The 21,851-nt window shown below is 44.3% G+C and overlaps 1 protein-coding gene across 2 annotated transcripts in view; it reads left to right on the forward strand.

Annotated features, from left to right (window-relative positions):
- Window positions 1-21,851, forward strand: part of CLDN10 (claudin 10) — a 62,407-nt gene that overhangs the window by 27,687 nt on the left and 12,869 nt on the right. Inside the window, exon 1 of one of the 2 annotated variants that reach the window (XM_042867840.1) lies at window positions 21,300-21,523. The exons of the other annotated variant lie outside the window; for it this stretch is intronic. Within the exon in view, the coding sequence (XP_042723774.1) occupies window positions 21,304-21,523 (220 nt within the window). The 5' untranslated portion in view covers window positions 21,300-21,303. Of the gene's footprint in view, window positions 1-21,299; window positions 21,524-21,851 lie in introns of those variants that run through there. 2 annotated transcript variants of the gene reach the window in all.

The raw sequence follows: 21,851 nt of genomic DNA on the forward strand, positions 1-21,851 counted from the left end.
CAGGCAATATCAGTGCAGTTTCATGTGATCCTGGAAGGAACTTTTTGTTGTAGTAGAGTATGAGAAATGTCTCATCTCAGAAGGTGAAATTGCTCTCTAATCTGCCTCATTTCCTACTTCAAGTGCTCGAGTAAGGCAAATTCCAAGGATGCCAGAATAACCCCGTTGGTCTAGGAACTCGGTCTCTCCAAGGATGGAAAAATGTAGGATGGACTCTTTGACTTCATCACTTTCACCAAGAAAAACGCATCTCACTGAAAATCAACAAGATTGCCCAGTCTTTCAGCTTGATGTTAGGATTCTGGTTTAAAAAAGTTGGAGGCACAACCCCTGCTATAACGAGGCTTGGATTTAAATCCAAGCTGTGAAATCTAGGCTTTTAATTGAGGCATTATGGATGACTCCCAGTGTGGATAAAAAGGTGCCCAAGTAGGAGTGGCACACTGGCAAGTTGTAATTTTGTCTGATTAATTACGGGGAAGAATAAAAGGAGATTAAAATTTACCTGTTTATTAACTGGGTAGATTGTGAGAAATAAGATTATTTCTTACTTGTAATCTGAGTAATAAATGTAATCAGCCTGCATTTATGTTCAGATTCATTACTGTTTAGACAGCTCCAGCGGGAGGTACAGAGGGTAGATTGGATTTTAGGTAAATTAAATATCTCTCTCCAGTCCTTTCTGTGTGGGAAGTGGAGAGCAATTATTCTCCTGAGGTAAAACGAATGAATGAGTGTGTCAGAGTGGGGCTTATTTGACTTAGAGAAAAGGAAGCAATTGAGATGTTTAAGCACAGGCCATTTTAAAAGCTCTTAAAATATCTGACATTTTCCACATGACTGGCAAAAATGATATAGGAGGCCCACACTCTTCACTCAGGGCACTGGAAGATACCTTAGGGCATTTAAAATGTCACAATACATAAATGTTTAGATTCCTAAATTGCTCCATAGTTGTTTTATCCAATGTAATTGCCCTAATCAGGCAGTAAGGAAGCAGCAACAAGGCTCTTTCTTAGTGTTTTAGCTTGCTCCAGATACAGCCTAGTGACTCCAGGCAGCTCTCAATTTGGGTCCCGAGTTCTCCAGGTGTTCTGAGTAGAAACTGAGGAATCGCTCTTGCCTTTTCAAGCTTTTCAGCAAGCCCTTCATTTTCCTCACCATCGTTGCCCACACTGTGTCAGTTAGTTCTCTTCCAAGACCTCATTTGTAGATAAATGTAGATGTCCTTGCTTGAGCAGGGAAGCTGGACCAGATGACCAGCCCAAGTCCCTTCCAACCTCAAGCACTCTGTGATTCTGTAATTTTGTGACTACTCATCTGACCAAAACATAAACCAGGTTGTAATTCTGAGAACAGCAGTCTCCACAAATCATTACCTGTAAGTGACACCTTCTCTTGCACATGCCTAGCTATATCTGATATGAAAAGCTTAAAATTCAGTTTCATGATATGAAAACACCGAAAAAAAAGAAACACCTCCAAAATTCATAATTATGACTTTGGATTACCACTTCGGGCCTAGAAAACATCCAAAACAATACAAATGATATACAATGTTGTCACAGACAATTTTCTTTAACAAAAGACAGTTAGAAGATATAAGCCATCCTGCAATTTTGGCAGCAGTGCCTATAGCCGTGTCAATGCAGGCTGTATTCCATTTGAATTTAGGAATGCAGCAAAGCTGTGTAGAAATGCAGTGTTCAAAGAGGCTGCAAAAGAACATTCTTATTCGTTTGCAAAGCAATTGCAACTAGGAACCTGTCAAAAGAGTTAGTTACAAAGGTGTTGTGAAGGAAGTTCTCTATAGATAGACCTTTACCCTCTTTAAGGCAGATGAGCAAATTCAAAATTAAGCCCCCTTACTGATAAATATACTTTGAACTTGATCCAAATTCTGAAGTGCTCTATTTTTTTAAGAAAGTACACCTCCTTTGCTCTTCAAGCTGATTCTGAATCTAGCTTCAGTGTTTCTTAAGACCATCCATCTTGGTTTTTCATGCAGAGTGCCCTGCAATCTCTTGCACTTAACTGCTGCTGTTGAAGAGTGTGCTTCCATAAGCTTATGACTTTCTGAGATAATTCCAAAAATATACAGCCCATACAAGCAACAGAACATTCATAAATAAGAAATAAGGAATTAAAGTAGGTGAGAGATTGCCTGTTGCTGAATGTGTTTTGGAACAGCTACAAAACATTAGACATAACCAGTTCTGCGAGAACTGTGTCCAGATATCTGAAGTGTCCAAGCCTCTGAGAACAGAGAACAATATAAAGTAAAATGAGAAATCCTGAGCACTGCTTCGTATTATTTACAAAAAAAAAAAAATAATAAAATACCGTGTTCTTTTGGTGAGTGATGGGGAAGGTTAAGTGGTGTGAAAATGGGAAAGCATGCAAGATAAATCTTCTAGTAAGAAGTTGTTCATACAAAGAAGTTGTGTAAAATCAGTAAAGTTTTATCCCTGTAGACACAAATCTGCCTACAGCAGTGAAATAAGGAGATAAAGGGGTTAGTAATTAGATTCATTAGAAAGCACTGCTCAGAGCGTGACTTGCTTGCAGGAAAACTGTTCTCAAAAGTATATAACAGACATTAGGGTCACTAAAAATCAGTTCTTCAGATATTTCTTCTCCAAGTCTGTATGCACAAAGTGCAAACAACTAATCCTCTCTCTCTCTATTAGTGATTAGGTAAATCACTAATTCTGCAAACATTAAGAAAAAGATACCACCTTCTTTCATACGCTGTATGATTGGACGTGTGAAAGCCCTCTAATGTCCAAAGAATAGAGGAAAGAGATGTTAATAATTGAATAATGCATTTCTACTCTTCCTGCCTTCTAGGGAAAGAGGGAACTCACCCAACCTATCTCAAACAACTCTTTTTGGATAGCTGTCCTCCCCCTCAAATGTCTCTCTTTTGTGTAGAAAGAGAGCCTAGACAATAAGAAAAACTATCCACTGAATCTTATCATAGAATGAATTATAGAATGGCCTGGGTTGAAAAGGACCACAATGATCATCCAGTTTCAATCCCCTGCTATGTGCGGGGTTGCCAACCACCAGACCAGGCTGCCCAGAGCCACATCCAGCCTGGCCTTGAATGCCTCCAGGGATGGGGCATCCACAGCCTCCTTGGGCAACCTGTTCCACTGCGTCACCACCCTCTGTGTGAAAAACTTCCTCCTAATATCTAACCTAGACCTCCCCTGTCTCAGTTTAAGACCATTCTCCCTTGTTCTATCACTATCCACCCTTGTAAACTGTCCAACTTCCTGTTCATGTGCTCCCTTCAAGTACTGGAAGGCCACAGTGAGGTCTTCCTGAAGCCTTCTCTTCTTTACAAGCCCAGTTCCCTCAACCTTTATTCATAGGAGAGGTACTCTTGTGTTAGAACATAACAGTGCAAGTTTCTTTAATAGCACTTCATCCTGCAGCTATAGGATAATCACCTCTTGAAAGTGAGTCTGTTATCTATTTGTGGCAGTGACAGTTGGCCACAGAGTGCTGTCTTTAATGGCTGTTATGTACCTCTGTGCCTTCCTTAAGTTATTGTTCAAATAATGTAATCTCTATAGTGTGAAAGCAATGACTGCAAAGTCTTTATGTTATGTTCTCAGATATTTCACATCTCAGGACCGTGGAATGCAAAGAAGGTGCCTGGCCTAATTTTATTGAAAGTTTCCAGGAAGTAAAGTGCCATGCACTCAAGACAAAAAATCTGGCAGATTTTAGGAGAAAGTTCACTGAGACCCACTTTGATTATCTTAGGAGCAGTTGGTATTAGCCCTGTTAACTGAAGTATCACAAGTGTCTCAGCCAACAACTGTTGAAGCACTACAAAGTCAGGGCTACCTTTCTTCAGCTCAGCTCTCTGGGTAGCACAGGGTTACAAATACTGTCCATCCACCCGCTAGAGGGAAGACCTTCCATCACCTGAAGAAAAATGTAGAGTTCAAGTGAAATTTTAAATGTTCCTTACAGAAGTGGCTCAGAGCAGTACCCAAGGTTTGGGAGATGAATCTGTAATACTTTCCAAAACTCTGGACTTTTAACACATATGTTGCTCTGCTTTGCCTTGTTGTCTCTGGTGACTGTAGACATCACCCGTTAGAAAGGCTGAGCAGAAAGCAAGAGCAGCTACATGAACTAATACTGGGATGTTCAAACATGAGATGCTTATAGATGGCTGAGTCCAGCCTGGTATGCATCTGCTACCTCCCAAGTCCTATACAAAGTTAAGGAAAGCTCTATACAGGCAAAATGTTGGATGTTAGAGCATCTGAAAGAATGATCTGTCGATGAGAAAACAGTTTGTCTTTAAGATAAATTCAAAATTCTCTGAGAAAAGATGTAGAATTTCTTCAAGCAAGACTCAGCTGGGAAAAAATAATATATGATGATAAAACAAATGCTTTCGTGTACCCAGAAGGACCACAGACCTGGTCACCCACTGTGATTTACTTTCTATTGTGCTGAAAGGCTGAAATGTAATAATGCTGATGGTTAGGAGGACAAGCAACTGACAAACTCATTTATCAACTCCAAATAGTAAAATCAACATTTAAAATTTACCATCAGAGGATCAGAGAAATAAATTATCTGGAAAACAAAACAAAACAAAACAACAAACAAAACACAGATGTAGCAGATCAATACTATGTCAGCTCAGCTTTTTATAATGACAAGACAAAAGCAACAGAACTTCTCTCTCCTAGACAGTACTTTGCCCTGCCAGAACAAAGACATTTCCTGCCCAGGAAGGGTAGGGCTATTAATTTTTTGCTTTGAATATAACTTTCTTTAAAAGGGGTAGTGAAGGACAGCTTCATGGGACAGCTCTTATGAGAGGTGGCAGGTGGCCATTTCGTGATGTTAACAGCGTGTTTGTTTCTGTATTCCTTTCTCTCAGCCCTAACAGGACAAGGGGAAATGGCTTTAAACTGAGAGACAGGGGAGGACAGGGGAGGTTTAGGTTAGATATTAGGAGGAAGTTTTTCACACAGAGGGTGGTGATGCACTGGAACAGGTTGCCCAAGGAGGCTGTGGGTGCCCCATCCCTGGAGGCATTCAAGGCCAGGCTGGATGTGGCTCTGGGCAGCCTGGTCTGCTGGTTGGTGACCCTGCACATATCAAGGAGGTTGAAACTGGATGATCATTGTGGTCCTTTTCAACCCAGGCCATTTTGTGGTTCTGTGATTCAATGATCAAAATGTGAATGATTCACCACATACAAAAAACTCTTGCAGTCATTTTACAGTTACAGTGCAGCTGAGAGAGACGATTTCTCAAGGGTAGAAAATAATTTTCCTTGAAATATAAGGTGCACTATTACAAAGGAAGTATAATTTGCCTTAACATCTGAAAATCTTCAGTGCAACACAGATACAGCTGAGGTATCTGAAAGAGAAAAAAACAGATGGGTAAAAGTTGAACAAGCCACAGGGGAAATTAATGTTCTTGACCCCAGGGCTGTGAAATGTAAAAGTAAATACACAAGAAAAACAAAACTAATGAGAGAAGGGTAAAAAGATTGCCAGAGACTTGAGGTATGAAATGAAGCAGGTGGAAAGCGGTTCCCTCCTGCACTGAGATGCCACAAAGTGTCAAGAAATTCATGCACAAGTCCATCAGATAATTGAGCTGAAGAGCATCATGAGAGCTTGGTAAAAATCCAGCATACAGCAGTGTTTGCAGCAGTAGAACTTATTGGGAAAAAGCATTATTTTGGAGACAAAACCACTCACACTGGAGCTTCCCTGCTACCCCAATAAATACCAGAGAGCAGAGAAGCAAAGCAGACATTTCCTTAATGATCACTTAGCACAGAATAGGCTTGTCTCAAAAGCTCTGACAAAAATCCTGTCATTCCACACAAAAAAAATGGAGCAGTCTATTAAAAACAAGGTATCTATTAATCTGTCCCCAGTTCTGCAAGCGCTAAGTGGTGAAACTCTCCTGCACTTCCATCCCTCTCCACCTGCGAATCTCCAGAAGCCAGAACTAGAGGCCTGAGCAGCAGCACCTGCCATGTTTTGCCCTCAGTAGTAAATGACTCGATGAACAAGATCTACATGAATAGATACTTGAATAGATGGCAGTAATTCAGCTGAAGGCAGAAGCAGAGGAAATGCCAATGTAAACACATTCCACATGGCTTGCAACACAGTGTGAAATTTCACCTCACCATAAATAACACAAACGCAAATGTTACATTTCCTAACGTACTGATCAGACACAACCTTTTCCTCTAGGAGCAGGTGTGGAACAAATGTAGCATCCTTGTTCCTTCACCCCAAAAGGCAGAACAGGGAGGTTCCTGCTGGGAGGGTGGCCGTGCTTCCCAGAGCTTCCACCTGCTGCCTGCTTGGGTAAAGAAAGATGCTTTGAAGCTGAATGATTGGGCAGCCAGCACATACAGATGGCAAATCATATAAATGCTAGCAGCTTCTGGGAGGACAATGAACAAAGGTGTATTCCTTCCCCTTTCCCGATGTGACATTTTCACTGTGTTCAAGTTGGCTGCACTATGATGCCTCTTTCCCACCGTAATTTGGTGCCGTGCCCTCCCTCACGCGTACAAGCCAACCCAGCTGGCTAAAAGCTGCTCTTCCAGAGGAGCACAGGCAGTTCTTCATTTCAGCAACATCAGCCCTGATCTACGTACTGGCTGGGAGATGGAACTGACTTCACTAATTTTAGCAGTCCTAAAGATGTGTCTAAGGCAACCACTTTTCTGCAATGAGTGAATACAGACAGACATCCCCAGAGGGCAGGCCACATGAGATCGATGAGGTAGATGGTCTTTTGGAAGCACCTGTCCTTCTCTGGTGACTAGATGGGGTGTTTAGAGTTGGTGGCTTAGGCTAAGAACTTAAACTTCAGACATCTAAGTTCAGAGAGACAGATCCAATCCAAAATGAGTAGATGGCTTAGACAGGCAGCTCAAATGGTTCATGTGCTGTGGATTCCTCAAGGATCCATATTAAAAGCCCTACAGAATGGAGAGTAAGTCTTGCTTACAGAATGACCATGCGTCTCCTTTTGCTGCATCCTCTTCCAGAATGTAAGTTCTGAGGAGATCTTTCTCAGGCCTTGCTCTTCCTTTTTACGTCTATGTTTTCTGACCCAGCTGCAGCATATTCCAGTGTGCCACACCTTTCTGTCTCCTATGACCATAGAAGCTTTTCTTCTGCTTTCTCACTTTTTCACCTTCAATTCCTATGGCAGTCTCTCTGATTTATAGCTGAAATTATAACTGTTTCAAGATCCAACCATTTCTTCTGCTCGCATTATCTGTTGCCACATTTCAGCTTGTTCAGGAAGATGGGATGTGTGATGTAGCCCTGAGAAGTGCCATTTCTTCTTACAAGTGGAATAATAATTTCTGTTTGCTTTTTCTGTGACTGCACATGGGATCTGATTACTCAGAGCTGCATAAATCTCAATGCTGTAGAAACTGAGTGATTTTACTACACAACTGTCTTAGTTGAGATCATATTTGGACTTGTCAGGTCATTTTCTTCTCTGTATCACCAGGTCAGCACATACCAAAAGACTTTATTTTATGTATATTTATCTTTAATTTCCTATGATTTGACATTTTCACTTCAAAGTCATATTTCACGGAGATCACAGTTTGATTAACCTCATCAACAGATAAATTCCCAATTCAGTAGCCTTATTTTCCAGGACTTTAAGTGAGATGAATTCAAGGAACAGTACCTAGTAAGCTATTCATTGTGCTTAGTCTGTTCTAGGAAAATGAAAAGAGATCTTAATGCTACAGAGGTTTTTTTTTTTCCTTCTTTTTTCTTCCATTATTTTTTAATTACATCAATTTGTCATGGATTTTCACCAGGAGAGGGCGCAAAATTCATACTAAGCAATGCAGAAGAATGTGTAGCCTGCCAGCCTGCATTTGTGTATTCCAAAAGCTTTTCAGACTGTATTCACAGTGATAAATATGAGATTCGAAATTCAACATAGCAAAACTCCTACCCCAAGGTATTTATAACATAGATGACTATGTATGAATCAATCAGTCCTGGTTCCCTTTAGAGTCAGTAAAAAGAAACAGGTACTTCAGGCACGCAGCTCATCCCATTTCACTCTGTTCAGCTGAGTAGCTCTCCAGCCTCCTTGGAGTATATTGCCTGGAGTTCCATTAATCCTGTGGGACCCGGACACCTACACCTAATGTGTGAACACTTAACACTAGATGCCAAAAACCAAGTGTACGCATGTTGGGTAGGATTTAGCTGACCTGTTTTACGTATTGCATTGATTTCCTTTCCTGCTCTGCAAAAAGAGACAAGGTAGATAAAGGCCAGATGTGAGGAACGACACTTGTGATGTCTAAGTCCAAGAGAATCCCTCCTCTTGTGTTCGTCAAGTCATGCTCTGCGGTGAAAGCCTGGGATAAGTTTACCCTAACTGTCTTTGTTGCCAAACATCAATTATCATATTGCATCACATTCACTGTAAATGTAAGCGAACTTACTGGAAGTTCTGATTACACCAATTGTGAGACTATTATCAATGCTGCAGTAGTGACTGAGATGAACAGTGCCTCACAGAGGTGCTGAGGAAGTTTCGATGAAACCCTCTGGCAAGGGAAGAGGAGTGTTACCGTGGTTAGCACACACTGCTACTTAAGCCTGCCATGGCACAGGTTAATAGCTCCATTTATTTATGTATCATCAATCCCTGTTACTACTTCACTTAGCTGTTACCAGCGTTCCTCAAACTCCACAGATCAGCAGATCATGAGTAGGAGTTGAAAACTTTCAGCCGGAAGACGTACCTCTGCCCCTTAAGCGTAGACACAGCAGTCATAGCACAAAAAGGCTTGGTGAAAGTGTCTGCATACACAGGTGTGAAGAAAGCATCATGTTTCTAGCCATCACTTCAGCCAAGTGGGGAGGTTCCACAGAGTGCCCTCCTTCTGTCTCAGCCTACAAAGGCGGGGAATGTTTTGCATTTCTCTGGGTTTTCCCATCTGAACATTGCTTCCTGGACACAAACTCATTTTAACGTAACCAACTGCTCTGAGCAAACAGGATAGCTAATAATTCTTTAGTAGCGTTGTCTGAGTTTAAGAAACAAGAAAAATAAAGCTAAGAGAAAAATAAGGCTAAGAGAAATTCATGAAGGATGCTAAAGTCAACCCTTACTACCATAGTGTAGAGATTCTCAATTAAATGGGTGCCAGGAAAAGGCAGCTGAAGAAAATGCATTCACAGTTCCTTTACATTACCATTAGTTTTGGGCCCCTCACTGCAAGAAAGACATTGAGGCCCTGGAACGTGTTCAAAGGAGGGCAACAAAGCTGGTGAGGGGTCTGGAGCACAGGCCATATGAGGAGAGGCTGAAAGAGCTGGGAATGTTCAGCCTGGAGAAGAGGAGGCTCAGGGGAGACCTTATTGCTCTCTATAACTTCCTGAAGGGAGGTTGTAGTGAGCTGGGGGTCGGCCTCTTCTCTCGTGTCATTAGTGATAGGACCAGGGGGAATGGCTTCAAGCTACGGCAGGGGAGATTCAGGCTGGACATGAGGAAGTATTACTTTTCAGAAAGGGTGGTCAGGCACTGGAATGGACTGCCCAGGGAGGTGGTGGAGTCGCCGACCCTGGGGGTGTTCAAGGAAAGGCTGGATGTTGTGTTGAGGGACATGGTTTAGTGGGAGCTACTGGGAATAGGTGAACGGTTGGACTGGGTGATCTTTTAGGTCTTTGCCAACCTCGGTGATTCTATGATTCCATGATTAAAATATTACTAGCACCTTAACAAACTAAATCCCTCACTTACTTACCTGTTACAGTGTTTATCCTTCAAAAATGGTAATAAAGCCCACCAGGATTCAGGCTCAGAGTGGAGAAAGAACCATTGTCAGTTGGTTTTGGACGTGAACTATTTAGTGAGTTAGTCATGAGAAAAATCTTTCAAATAAGGCTATAAATCACCGGATGCACAGTGTAGAAATAATTTTGCAAGCCGACTATTCAGAAGGAAGATAGGAGACAATGTAGGACTACAACAAATTTACATAAGTTAGCAACTTCATCCAAAATCTGGCAAGCTCTACTGATAGTGCAAGTTACCCCCAAATCATGCACAATGGGAGAGTAATCGTACCAGTATACTGTCAAAGCTCTGGGTACTCCGAAGCTTACAGACCTGTTGGGGCAGTAGAGGTAAAGTCATTGACATTTATGGGACTCTAATTGAAAAATACTGTATAGAACATGCCCACAGAAATGCTAAACACCATCCTTATTGCCCATCTGAGTATCAGGAAGGGTTTCAGATATCTTATCTAGCCAGGTGTGACTGCTACCATTAAAAAAAAAAAAAAAAATAGTTCAGTCGACATAAAGTGCTGGTAACCAAATGGAAAAAAACCTCAAAAACACCTATCAGTTCAGGGCTGCTACAGCATTATTCAAAACAGAGATTTCTCAAGGAGCTTACTTCCCCATTACAGAAATCTGGGCTACTGCACAAACAAATCAAGTCAGAATGTCAAACCTTTCTGTAACCCGTTGTTTGAGTGGCGATGATGAAAGCAGTGACCCACAATTCACAAATAGCTGATTTAGGAAATTTTTGCTAAAACGTTTAGCACATCAGTGCAAATTCTTAGCAATAAGAACATAAATAATGGGGGGCAGAGGAGGGGGGAGGGCGGAAAAATGCAAAAAGCAAAAATTAAAGAAATGTATGTCTTGATGGGCATTTTTCGGTCAGAGTTTTTAAGGTGTAACTATGAAGGAAGTACCTCTCTGTTTTGCAAGTGAATCTAGGTAATTCCCGATAAGACTAATGAATTGCCGTAATTATTACATAGCCAATACACTGCTAGCAATAAAAAATCCTAAGGATACAGAGGTGGTATGTAGCAGTATGTAGGGATACCTAAGGCAGAGGAAATTGAGTAAAGAGAAACCCTATGATCAAGTGCTATTTTTTGTCCCTAGTTGTGGCTTTCTGTAAAAAGGAAAAAAGTGTGAGGCTGGGTTGCTCTATCTCCAAGTCTTATCCTAAATCTTTCTTTCTCTTGATATTTAATGAATTGTCTTTATTGCTAGACAGTAATTTGGATCTTATACCAAGGAAATAGCAGTTTTGAGAAGACTGATCTCTCCCCGTGATGCTGAGATACTAGATAGAGGTCAGGAATATAACAAAGTGTATCATTCTTCCAGTATTTACAAATGCATGAATGTGAGAGTATATGTGCGTTTTTTTCCATAATGTGTTTTTCATTGGTAAAGATCAGTGATTTGTATTTCAGTCTGTATGGTAACCTACAGGGCAAACTCTTCTCTCAGGGACACGCATCCTAGCCTAATTACTTTATTGTATTTACTCATATACATTAACATACATTGCAGTTGGACTAGATGTTCTTTGAAGGTCCCTTTCAACTGAACAATTCTATTTTCTTCTGTTCTATTTAATATATTCAACGATGCACGTGTTGTATGAAGGACCTGAGCTAGTATCTCGGCATCATGCGTATGTGGCATGAATCATTGCTCAAAGTAACGCTACAGGTTTTGATCTACTTCTGACGGCTTCCTCCAGTAAGTTTAAAGTTCAGAAGTTCAAAGGCACATCTCATTAGAAATTAACCATGGCACTTTAAAAATGACAAGGGAATGACTTCTGCACGCCTGAGAAAACTTGGCAGAGGCCTTCTCGCAAGGCAGCACACAATGGTGAGCAGGGAGCATTGCAGGGAAGAGAGCTTGACTTCAGGGACAAACAATGAAGTGATCCCTTGCAGTCCCTCCTTGGAAATGAAGAACCTTAGTTCTACAGGCCTTGTTGGAGGACTAGGCTTGCAGCATGAGCTGTACTGGGCTTTTCTTTATATCTGACGATACTGCACTGACCAAGTGGTAGATCCCTCACTGAATATATGGATGGGGCTCTGTTTATACAAACCAATGACTGTCCTTGCAGCAGCTACTGATTCCCCATCGTATGCCTCTGCCTTTTCCTCGTGCTGTTACAGATGGCTGAAACTGTCCTGTTTTGGCCTTTGAATACATGACCCAAACCCAGAGAGCTTGCAGCTGTGGAGAGAAGTTTCTGCAGCTTTTCCTCTCGCTGTTTCCCTTCCACAGAGTGGCTGCCACTCCATCCCCAGGGTCTGAGCACCCCTGGGGCATCATATAGCCCTTAAAGTCTAAGCAAATCTTTAACTTTTCCGTCTTTTCTGGCATACTGTGGCTGACAGTTGGAGGTAACAGGTTAATCACTCAACCATAACAGGGAAAAATGACCAGCAGCCACAAGAAAAGAGTCCAAGGATGCCGCTGATCCCTGTGAAAATCCAGGAAACGCACCAGCGCCCAGGAGTTTCACTGGGCAAACGGAGCAGTTTCTGCTTGCATGAGGGGCGGTGCGGCCCTTGGAGACGTGAGAGAGGCAGAGGGTGAGGGCTCAAAATGCCTGAGCTGCTACCACCATAACTCAACGTGTACATTTATGTGAGAGGCCTGGCAGGGCTGCCCGAGACCAGGGCAATGGCTGGTGGCACGGGCAAGGGAAGGCCTCTTGGCTTGTGCTCCTGGTGCAGCCCTGGGAGTGAGGCCCGGGCAGGGTTCCGCTTTCCCTTTGTTGCAAGCATAGCTTTTCCATGCTACGCTTTGAACTTGGTGCTCAGAAGACATTTCTTTTGCCTCTCTGACCACTTTGTGTAGATGTGGGGTATAATGTCTACAGCTTCTGGCCGATGTCTCCCAGAAGTGGTGGCTTCAACCAGAGCTGCTATCTGGCTGTGCAGAGAGCATTAGGCAGGGGAGCAGACGGGAGCCTTGGGTTGTGCTTACAAAACCTCAGCAAGGAGGAGGTGTGCCTAGCCCTGGATGGGCTGACAAACAGCTGTGAGAAGCATGGGTAAAAACGTCTGCTAAGCACAGGCAGCATAAGGACTTACAGCAATCACAGGGATCCCAGGCTGGGATCTGTGGGATGGAAAGAAAATTGAAACTAGTTCAAACAAGCGATCCCAGAAATCAATATTGTCACAGCCTGGGGCATGTGACAATGTCACTGGAAGGTTCCTGAAGAGCACAATGGCTGGCATGAGATGGCAGCTTCATGAGGCTTCAGTGTGCACCCTCAATCACCAGCCTGCACACAGGCACCCATATGCTCACGCCTATGCTTACGCCCACTGTGTTGGTTTCCTTCCTGGTCAATGAAATGTTTTCCACCAACTCGCCTATCTCTAAGGACAATCTGCATTTGATGGGGCCGTGTAAGCTGGAGGAAAGTGGGAGTTGTGACTGTGCGATGAATTCCATACACGGTTTTGTTGTTGTATTTCATACAGAAATGCAGTGTTTTGCATTAGCAGTATGTTAAGCAATAACACAAATACTTCCTGTACCTGTACTGTAACACGTATGTCAAGTTTGTTAACAGATGCAGCAAACCTCTAGCTTTTGTGTGCCAGATTATGTCCTCTCCATCTTTTATAGGATCAGGTTTTTCCCGTACTTCCCAGAACTATGACATAAAAAATGCTTTGGGCCATCTTTCCAAATAAACCCTTAATCCTCAGTCAAAAAAAAAAGTCATTTTTGTCAACTATCCCATAGGAAAAAAAAAAAAGAAATGAAAAAGAAAAAGAAAAAAACCACCAACAACAAACAGTTACTGCAGTAAGCACTGTTGTCTTCTGAACTCAATGAATTTGCTGTTGGAAGATTTTCTGTTTCAAACCTATGCATAACACACAAGATGAGAATACAGACACTGGAACAAAAAAAGAAACTGAATTTTTGCAGAGCTGAGACAAAGCATGCAGACTGTTCAATTATCCCATTTTCTCCCAGTTTACAGCTGGAATAAGAAAGTGCAGGGCAATATTTAAATCCGAAAAAAGACCATCAAAATCAGAAAAAAGACCATATACATGGGAAGTCCCTCAGTGCTGCAAACTTCCCTTACAGGCTGGACTTAAGTCAAAACAATTGAAAAATATCTCACTTTCTAAATGTTGAAGTGCACTTTTGACAAGAAAAAATAAGACTAATTTTAATGCTAAATCTCTCAAAAGGAGAGATTTCACCTGACTCACAGTTGAAATGAACAAGAAAGCTAGAACAAACACATAAATGATCCACTCAAATAAGGAGTTGGCTGATAAAAGACACCTGAAGAAAGTGAAAAACAGAAAAACACAGTGCAAATATTCTATCATATACATTATCAGTGCAAAAAGGTTTATTTCTTTACGAGGGCAATGGAAAGGGAGAATGATGGTAATGTAATAAAAGAAAATATCTTCACCTTGGAAGCATGAAAGCATTAACAAAACAGGCAGAGTACATTGTGTACTGTTCTTGGAAAATGGCTTGGAACATGATCCCGCAAAAATAAGTCCAAACAAACTTTCTCTGAAATAACATAATTGCTTCATTTACTGCATGCAGTAGACACATGAAGGAGAACTAGGCATCTTCCCAAGAGCTACTGGGAGCACCACACAGCGTGGAGGAAGACCCCTTGCTGCACACAACCTGTACACGTGCTCCCTACCCAGAGAATTCCCATTTATTTGGTCAACGCTTTTCACTCAAGTCAACAAATCCAGCTTTTAAAAAAGATGGCCCTACTGGATCTGATTGAAGACCTAAGGCTTTATTAACTAGTTAAAATAGTCACGAGTGATTTGATTCTATAACCGAATGGGTTTTCATAAAATAATAATAATAAAAAAAGAACACAACAAAACCAGAACAGACAAAGCTGATAAGCACATGCTTCAGTTAAAGGGGGATGATAGCAACTGGAGGCAGCAGTGGAGGAGATGGCAGCACGTGATGTGACAGCAGCAGGGCATGGCAAAGGAGGAGGCAGAAGCAAGGCACAGGACAGCAGCAGGGTGATAACTTACACTGCGGTCTTTGTACCCAGCTCTAGCAAGTGTCAGCACAGAGCTTCCCCTGCTTCCAACATGGAGGCGAGGGTCTGCTTCATAAGTTCTCACCAGCTTCTCTACCTGAAAGGAAGTTTTCCCCTCCCTCAGCTCCAGCTCCTTGCCCCGATTCCCATAGCGGCCCCTTGTTTACTGAGAAAAGGGCTGTGTCACCAGGATGGTGTTGTGGTTTGCTGTCACTGGCCCCACTGTTTGTTAGGCACCAGTCATCCCTGCCAGTGGCTGTGAATAGTTTCGTTTAACCAATAGCACAAAAACCACAATCTGGAGCAGAGCAGCTTCTATAGCGTGACTTAATCTGAGAGCAAACTGGCTGGGATCAAAGAAGGTCATGGTGACAAAGTGGAGTTAAAAGTTGACTTAAAACAACACGCTCAAGCAGCTCTGAAACAAAGGGAATAAGGAAATCATGTGGCTTTTTATAGATCAATACAGCCTTTAAAATATTGATAAACAGAGGTTCAAATTAATGTGCATTTAATCTATCGGTGATACTGCTTCTTTTGATCCTGCTGGTCTGACTTCTTTTCTGAACTAGTGTAGGCATTGAAATAAGTGATAGACAGACTGGACTCGACAGAAGCACTGAGAAGAGGGTCTGTCTGCAGCCACAGCAGCAATTCCCCGATGAAGAGGAGAGATCTGAAATCTGAAGGAACCAAAGGAAAGCTGACAGTAACAAGGTGTGAGGAGAAAAAAAAAGGCTTTAAATATAGATTCATTTGTGAGCGCGCATGCATGTGCAGAGGGATGTGGTCAGGTTCCTCTCAGAGAACACTGCCTTGCCAAAAATTAAAGGGCTCAAACATACTCTGAAGCTTTTTAGGGTACGAAGCAGTGCCTCTGCTCACTTGGTGTGCCATCTGCATGCGGTTATGGGTCTCCCTGTTCCCACATATCGTGTGGTGTCCCCCATAAGACTTGGGAAGTGTGATAGCTGGGCACCACTAAAGGCTCAAAACAACTAAAATAAGTCAAATGTGGATCCCCTTGTTAAACTTGTTGCTTCGGTGAGGCCACAGAATGGTAGGTAATAGAGTAATTTGTGTTGGAAGGGACTTCTGAAGGTCACCTAGTCCAACCCCGTCTGAAAACACAAACAGTCTTGTTTTGAGAAGTCATGTGTATTTTTGGAGCTATCCGGGTGGGTACCTGTGAAAGATGACAGACTGCTCACGTCCTGCTCTGCCAATTGCTCACAAAAGGGCACAGACCAGCCATGGTGTACAAGGGCAGAGCTCAAGCTGAGCTGCAAAGTGTTCCCAATGAGGGAACGCCACGATATAAGGCCTGGACTGAGCCTCTTCATCTTTCCAGCTTGCTGCAAGGATCGCTTCAGGAAACAGGCTGCTTTGGAAGGACATAAAATCTTCTAAGTTTCTCTAGAATACAGAGGTCTTTCATTTGGCAAATCCATTCTGATCGCCGTTGCACAGGTCAGTGCAGGGGGACTGGAGTAAATGACTTTTAATGGTTGTTCTAACTCAAATGATTCTATGATTCTATGATAAAATCAGAAAGTTTCCCCCAGTTTACACTGTGATCTACGTGCATTTGGCAAAACTTCATTGTGTGTGGAGACAGCTTCTGAACTGCTGAGAGCTGCAGCTGTGCTGTTTGCCAGGTGGAATGCACCTCAAGTGAAGTAGGGGATGCATTTCTTCAAGTTTCCTGCTCAGTTTGTTAAACAGGTTATATCTATTTTTAAAAGCATTGTATTACAAACTTTCAGGGAACAACACAAGATTTTTTTCAGCAAAATTAAGCAAAGCTGAAAGAAAAGAATACTGCATTAATCTTGGTGTCAAGAAACAAAGTCTCTAATGTCCAAACACGCTGCACAGAATGGGAGAGAGGAAAGTTTATTGACTCATGGAATGCAATTTTTCACTCCTTTAAAATGTGTTGGGTTGTCATTTCCTATGAAGTTCTTACTTTTGGTTGCATATACGAACCATGTAACTTACAATCATTCTTGTCCTGATGGTTTACAGAAGACAGGTAGTAATTTAATTTAATTTCTGATAGCTTTACAAAAACAATGGTGGTGACCCAACATAAGCAAGGACTGGTGATTATTAACTGATGTTCCCACTCTGATGGACTTTTTTAGTTGATACGGAACAGGGAAACAAGAAATATTGCTTTGTCTACTCTGCAGTTGGAGAAGATTTAGTTGTTCTTATTTTAGGCAGCACTTTAGTGCTCTACAATTCAGAAGACTGCAAGTCTTCCCATCTGTAGTCATTCTGACCTCCTCCACTGCTAATGCCAAGCTGAGGTGCATTCCCACTGGCAGCACACCTGACCTTGGCTTGGTACTCAAGTCCTACTATTCCCTGCAAGTTTGCATTACCTCTTCAACGTTCAGTTTCTCAGGAAAACCCTGGCAAACAAGGAAGTCGTCCTTCAGCCTTAGAAAAATAAAGTTGTTGTTTTTTCTTTTGAACAGGTGCTCTAGGCACCCTGAAATTCATAACACAGCAGAGCCAGGAAACAGCCTCAAGTTGCCCAACCTGCGTATGGTAAAATTACAAGAAAAATTACTCCGGCACAAAGGCACGATGACCCCAGTCTGCTTATCCTGGCCACAGAACAAAAGGTGTTGTCACTCAGTGTTTAATTTATGAGGCAATAATGATTGCCTGTGATTTTGATCCTGCAGAAGCTAAAATAATATCCTGTATTTCAAACTTGTTAAGAAAACTATCCTGAAGGACACTTCTGTACATAGTAATACAATAAGCTTTTATATGTTATAAAAATTCAACTGTTGAATACTACATAACTGTTGAATACACCATTCTGATTTTAAAAACATGTGTGGTATACATTTACTAAAGCTTACTAATCAGTCTTTTAAAATGCCGTTTTCATGTCCCAGACCAGTGAGACTTGTAACAGAACAAATGAACCCCAAGGGACAGCTTTCTTACAACAAGTTTCAAGCACCTCTCTTTCCAGGACTGAGGCAATAAACACACGCTCACTCAAACGACTTAGCATAAAACTGCATTAATGCAGTGATCTGCTCAATTCGCATACAGACATGAGCAGGCATCTGACACACAGTGACCTGTGGAATTCAAAAATATCCCTGAGTCATAGCTGGTCCCAAAACATGGTAAGAAGAAACCAAGCAATGGCTACGCCTTTCACTCTACTACACAACTTGAAGGTAACTAAGACAGTGTGAAGGATGATGGCAAGAAGGCAGAGGTGGAGTCTGAGGGGAAATACAGGCCAGTATTTATGTGCCCATCATGCTCCTAGAACAGCAGCTGGGAGAAAAGAGGCCATGATTTCCTGAAGTCGAAGACCCTGGAGTTAAGATCATGACTGAAGACCTTGTTGTTGCACAGGAGAGAGAAGCTGATGTAGCATGGGGACAAACACAACCTCACAGATGAGTGTTTTCCAACAACTAATGCCTGCAGATACTTGCCAGTGCAAAGAACATGCCATGGGGGAAGAGTATCTATTGCAGCTTCTGCTAACCTTCATCTGAGTAAACACTCAGTTGTGCATGATGTCTTTTTGGGTTTGCACCACCAGAGGTGAGATTAGAAGCTTAACATTTGGCTCTGATTTTGGGTGAGAAAGACAGCAATGATCAAACAAATGACGCAAACATTTCCAGAGGTATTTCAGGAGCAGCAGTGTCAGGCTGGAAAAGAACAGGAGGCTTTCTCTGGAGCTAAACTGAGACTCTCGCGTACACCAAAGACACTTCATATTTCTCTGGGTAAAAAAGGGTACAGGCGAATGGGCTTACAAATTAGGCCTGCTTGGTAGGTCTTTGGTCACAAGCAGTGAGTAGGTTGAAGGTGGAATTAATATCACCTGTCCTCAGCCACCTGCCCAGGCTTCCTCTGTGGTCAGTGGAGGTAGATGGATAATGGTCCAGGAGACATGGGTTTGTACTGTATATCAAAGCCAAAGCCCAGCTCTGTCCAAAGTAGAGAGCCTGGGAGAGCAGAAGTGATTGCTGACGGTCACAGCAGGGAATGTGTTCCCTGTGCTTGATGGAAAGATCCTCTTCCTCCTTCTCTTCCTCCCAGGGCTCAGATTTGGCCCTAGAGGTATTAGTAAGCATGCTCAGTCTGCCCTCCTGCTTTCAATCTAGCAGCACACTGGAAATCTTGCCAGGGCCTTGGCCAAAAGCCGCTCAGGCAGCAGATCTTGGATCCAACACATGACACCGACCCAAGCAGCACTACCAACAAATGTACAGGTGAGCTTCTCACACCAGGAGCATGCAATTACCCAGATTTGGGATTGAATCTCTGACTTTCTTCCCATCACCAAGACCTCAAAGTGCTATGAGGGGGAAATAAAATAAACAACTTTTAAATGTTGTGTCTGCTGCCCTGCCCTCCAACAAATAAATCATGCTGACACATAGATGAGACTTTGGTCTAGAGCCATACCCTCTTCCTTGACCCAGGAGCACTTTTTTTCTGAGTGCTGGGCACAGCTGACACCACAGCAGTGTCCTGCAGAGCCCGGCTCAGCCTGCTGGACACCAACAGTTCAGTTTTGAGCCCCTCACTACAAGAAGGACATTGAGGCTCTGGAGCGCGTCCAGAGAAGGGCAGTGAAACTGTGAGGAGGCTGGAGCACAAATCTTATGAGGAGCAACTGAGGGAACTGGGCTCTTGTGAGGCCCCATCTGGAGTACTGTGTCCAGGTGTGGAGCCCTCAGTACAAGAAAGACATTGAGATTTTGGAAAGGGTCCAGAGGAGGGCGACTAAGATGATCAGGGGGCTGGAGCACCTCCCCTATGAGGACAGGCTGAGGGAGTTGGGCTTGTTCAGCCTGGAGAAGAGAAGGCTGCGGGGTGACCTCATTGCAGCCTATCAATACCTGAAGGGAACCTACACCCAGGAGGGGAGTAAACTCTTCAAAAGGGCTGACAATAGCAGGACTAGGGGAAATGGTTTTAAGTTGAAGGAGGGAAGATTTAGGTTGGATGTTAGGGGGAAGTTCTTTACTAGGAGAGTGGTTAGGCCCTGGAACGGGCTGCCCAGGGAGGTTGTGGATGCCCCGTCCTTGGACGTGTTTAAGGCCAGGTTGGACGGGGTCCTGGGCAACCTGATCTGAATGTGTATGTTTGGTGGCCCTGCTAGGCAGGGGGGTTGGAACTACATGATCCTTGAGGTCCCTTCCAACCCGGGTGATTCTGTGATTCTGTGATTCTGTGTGATTAGTCTGGAGAAGAGGAGGTGCAGGGGAGAACTCATTGCTCTCTACAATGACCTGAATGGAGGTTGTGGTGAAGTGAGGGTCAGCCTCTTCCCCCAGGTAACTGACAAGACAAGAGAAAATGTCCTCCAGTTATGCCAGGGAAGGCTCATGTTGGGTATTAGGGAAAAAAATCTTCTCCAAAAGAGAGGTGATGCACTGAAATGGGCTGCCCAGGGCAGGGCAGTGGTAGAGTCACAGTCCTTGGAGGTGTTCAGGAACCGTGTGGATGTGGCACTGAGGGATGTGGTCAGTTGGTCGATGGGGATGGGCTGACAGTTGGACTAGATGACCTCAGAGGTCTTTTCCAACCTCAGTGATTCTATGAACAGGCTGACAGCAGCCTGCAGCCACTGGGCCCTGACCGGTGCCTAAGGGTACGCCCAGCCCTTGCTGGGTTTTTCCTTTCTTTTCTCTCCTTCCCCCACCCTCCCCCCGTCGTGAATGGCCATATAGCAATAAGGTACTCATATCCAGGTTTGTTTCCACATGGCAAAATCAAACAGCATTCATCACCGTAGAATGATGTAAATGTGGCTTCTTATCCTCCAGTGATTGCCTGTCTGGCAAAAAGCTTCAGAAAATGTAACAATAGTTTTGAAACAAACAGGCGGAAAGTAAAGACCGGCAGTGTACTTTCCACATCAATAGCAAATACACTACTGATGTGGAAAGCAAACAGCTCCTGACCAGAGGAGGGCCGGGCGGATAGTTTCGCCCCGCGGGCTGCGGCAGGGCTCGGTGCAGCCGCCGCTCACCGCTGGCATTGCAACACGACGCCGAGCCCGAGCAGCGCTGCCACCTGCGCGCGGGTGGCAGAGGGCTGAGAACCCCTTCCTGCAGTCGGTGAGGGGCGTTCCGCAGGGCCGGCACGGCGCACGGCCGGCCCAAGGGGGAGCGAAGCGCTCGGACGCGCGGACCCCCGCCGCTCGGTGTAAGCGGAGGGGACTTGGGCGGGGCGGGGTGGGGCGAGGGAGGGGGCGCGGCTTCCCGGCGCAGCCGGCGCCGATTGGTCGCCGCCCCTCAAGCCCCGCCCCACCCTCCGCTCCGCGGCCCCGCGCCGCTCGCTCGCCGCCCGCTGCTGCCGCCGGGCCCGATGGCGAGCACGTCGGCGGAGATCGTCGCCTTTCTGCTCACCATCTCCGGCTGGGTGCTGGTGTCCTCCACGCTGCCCACCGACTACTGGAAGGTGTCTTCCATAGACGGCACGGTCATCACCACCGCCACCTTTTGGGCCAACCTCTGGAAGACCTGCGTGACCGACTCCACCGGCGTTTCCAACTGCAAGGATTTCCCGTCCATGCTGGCTCTCGACGGTCAGAACCCTCCGCCTTCCGCCCCGGCTCCCCCGGCCCCGGCACCGCAGTCCGTGCCTGCGCCGCGATCGCGCGTTGGGGCGAGCGGGGCGCGTCCCGGGACCGCGTCGGGGCGCAGCGCTTGGGGTGATGCGGGCATGGGGTTATAGCGGTGTGTTGCGCTGCTTTGCTCTGTTCTTCTTAACTGGGATGTGTCCGCTCGATGGGCGGACGGCGGCGTTGGGCTTTCCCGGAGGAGAGCTCGGAGCTGCAGCGCCTGGAGCCGAGGGATGAGGCGGGTGGGTGCTGCGCTCCGTGCCCGCTGGGGGGGATACGGCCGATCGCTGCG

This window comes from Lagopus leucura, unplaced genomic scaffold (assembly GCF_019238085.1).
Source record: "Lagopus leucura isolate 7727_CA_CO unplaced genomic scaffold, USGS_WTPT01 Super-Scaffold_100001, whole genome shotgun sequence".
Lineage (NCBI taxonomy): Eukaryota > Metazoa > Chordata > Aves > Galliformes > Phasianidae > Lagopus > Lagopus leucura.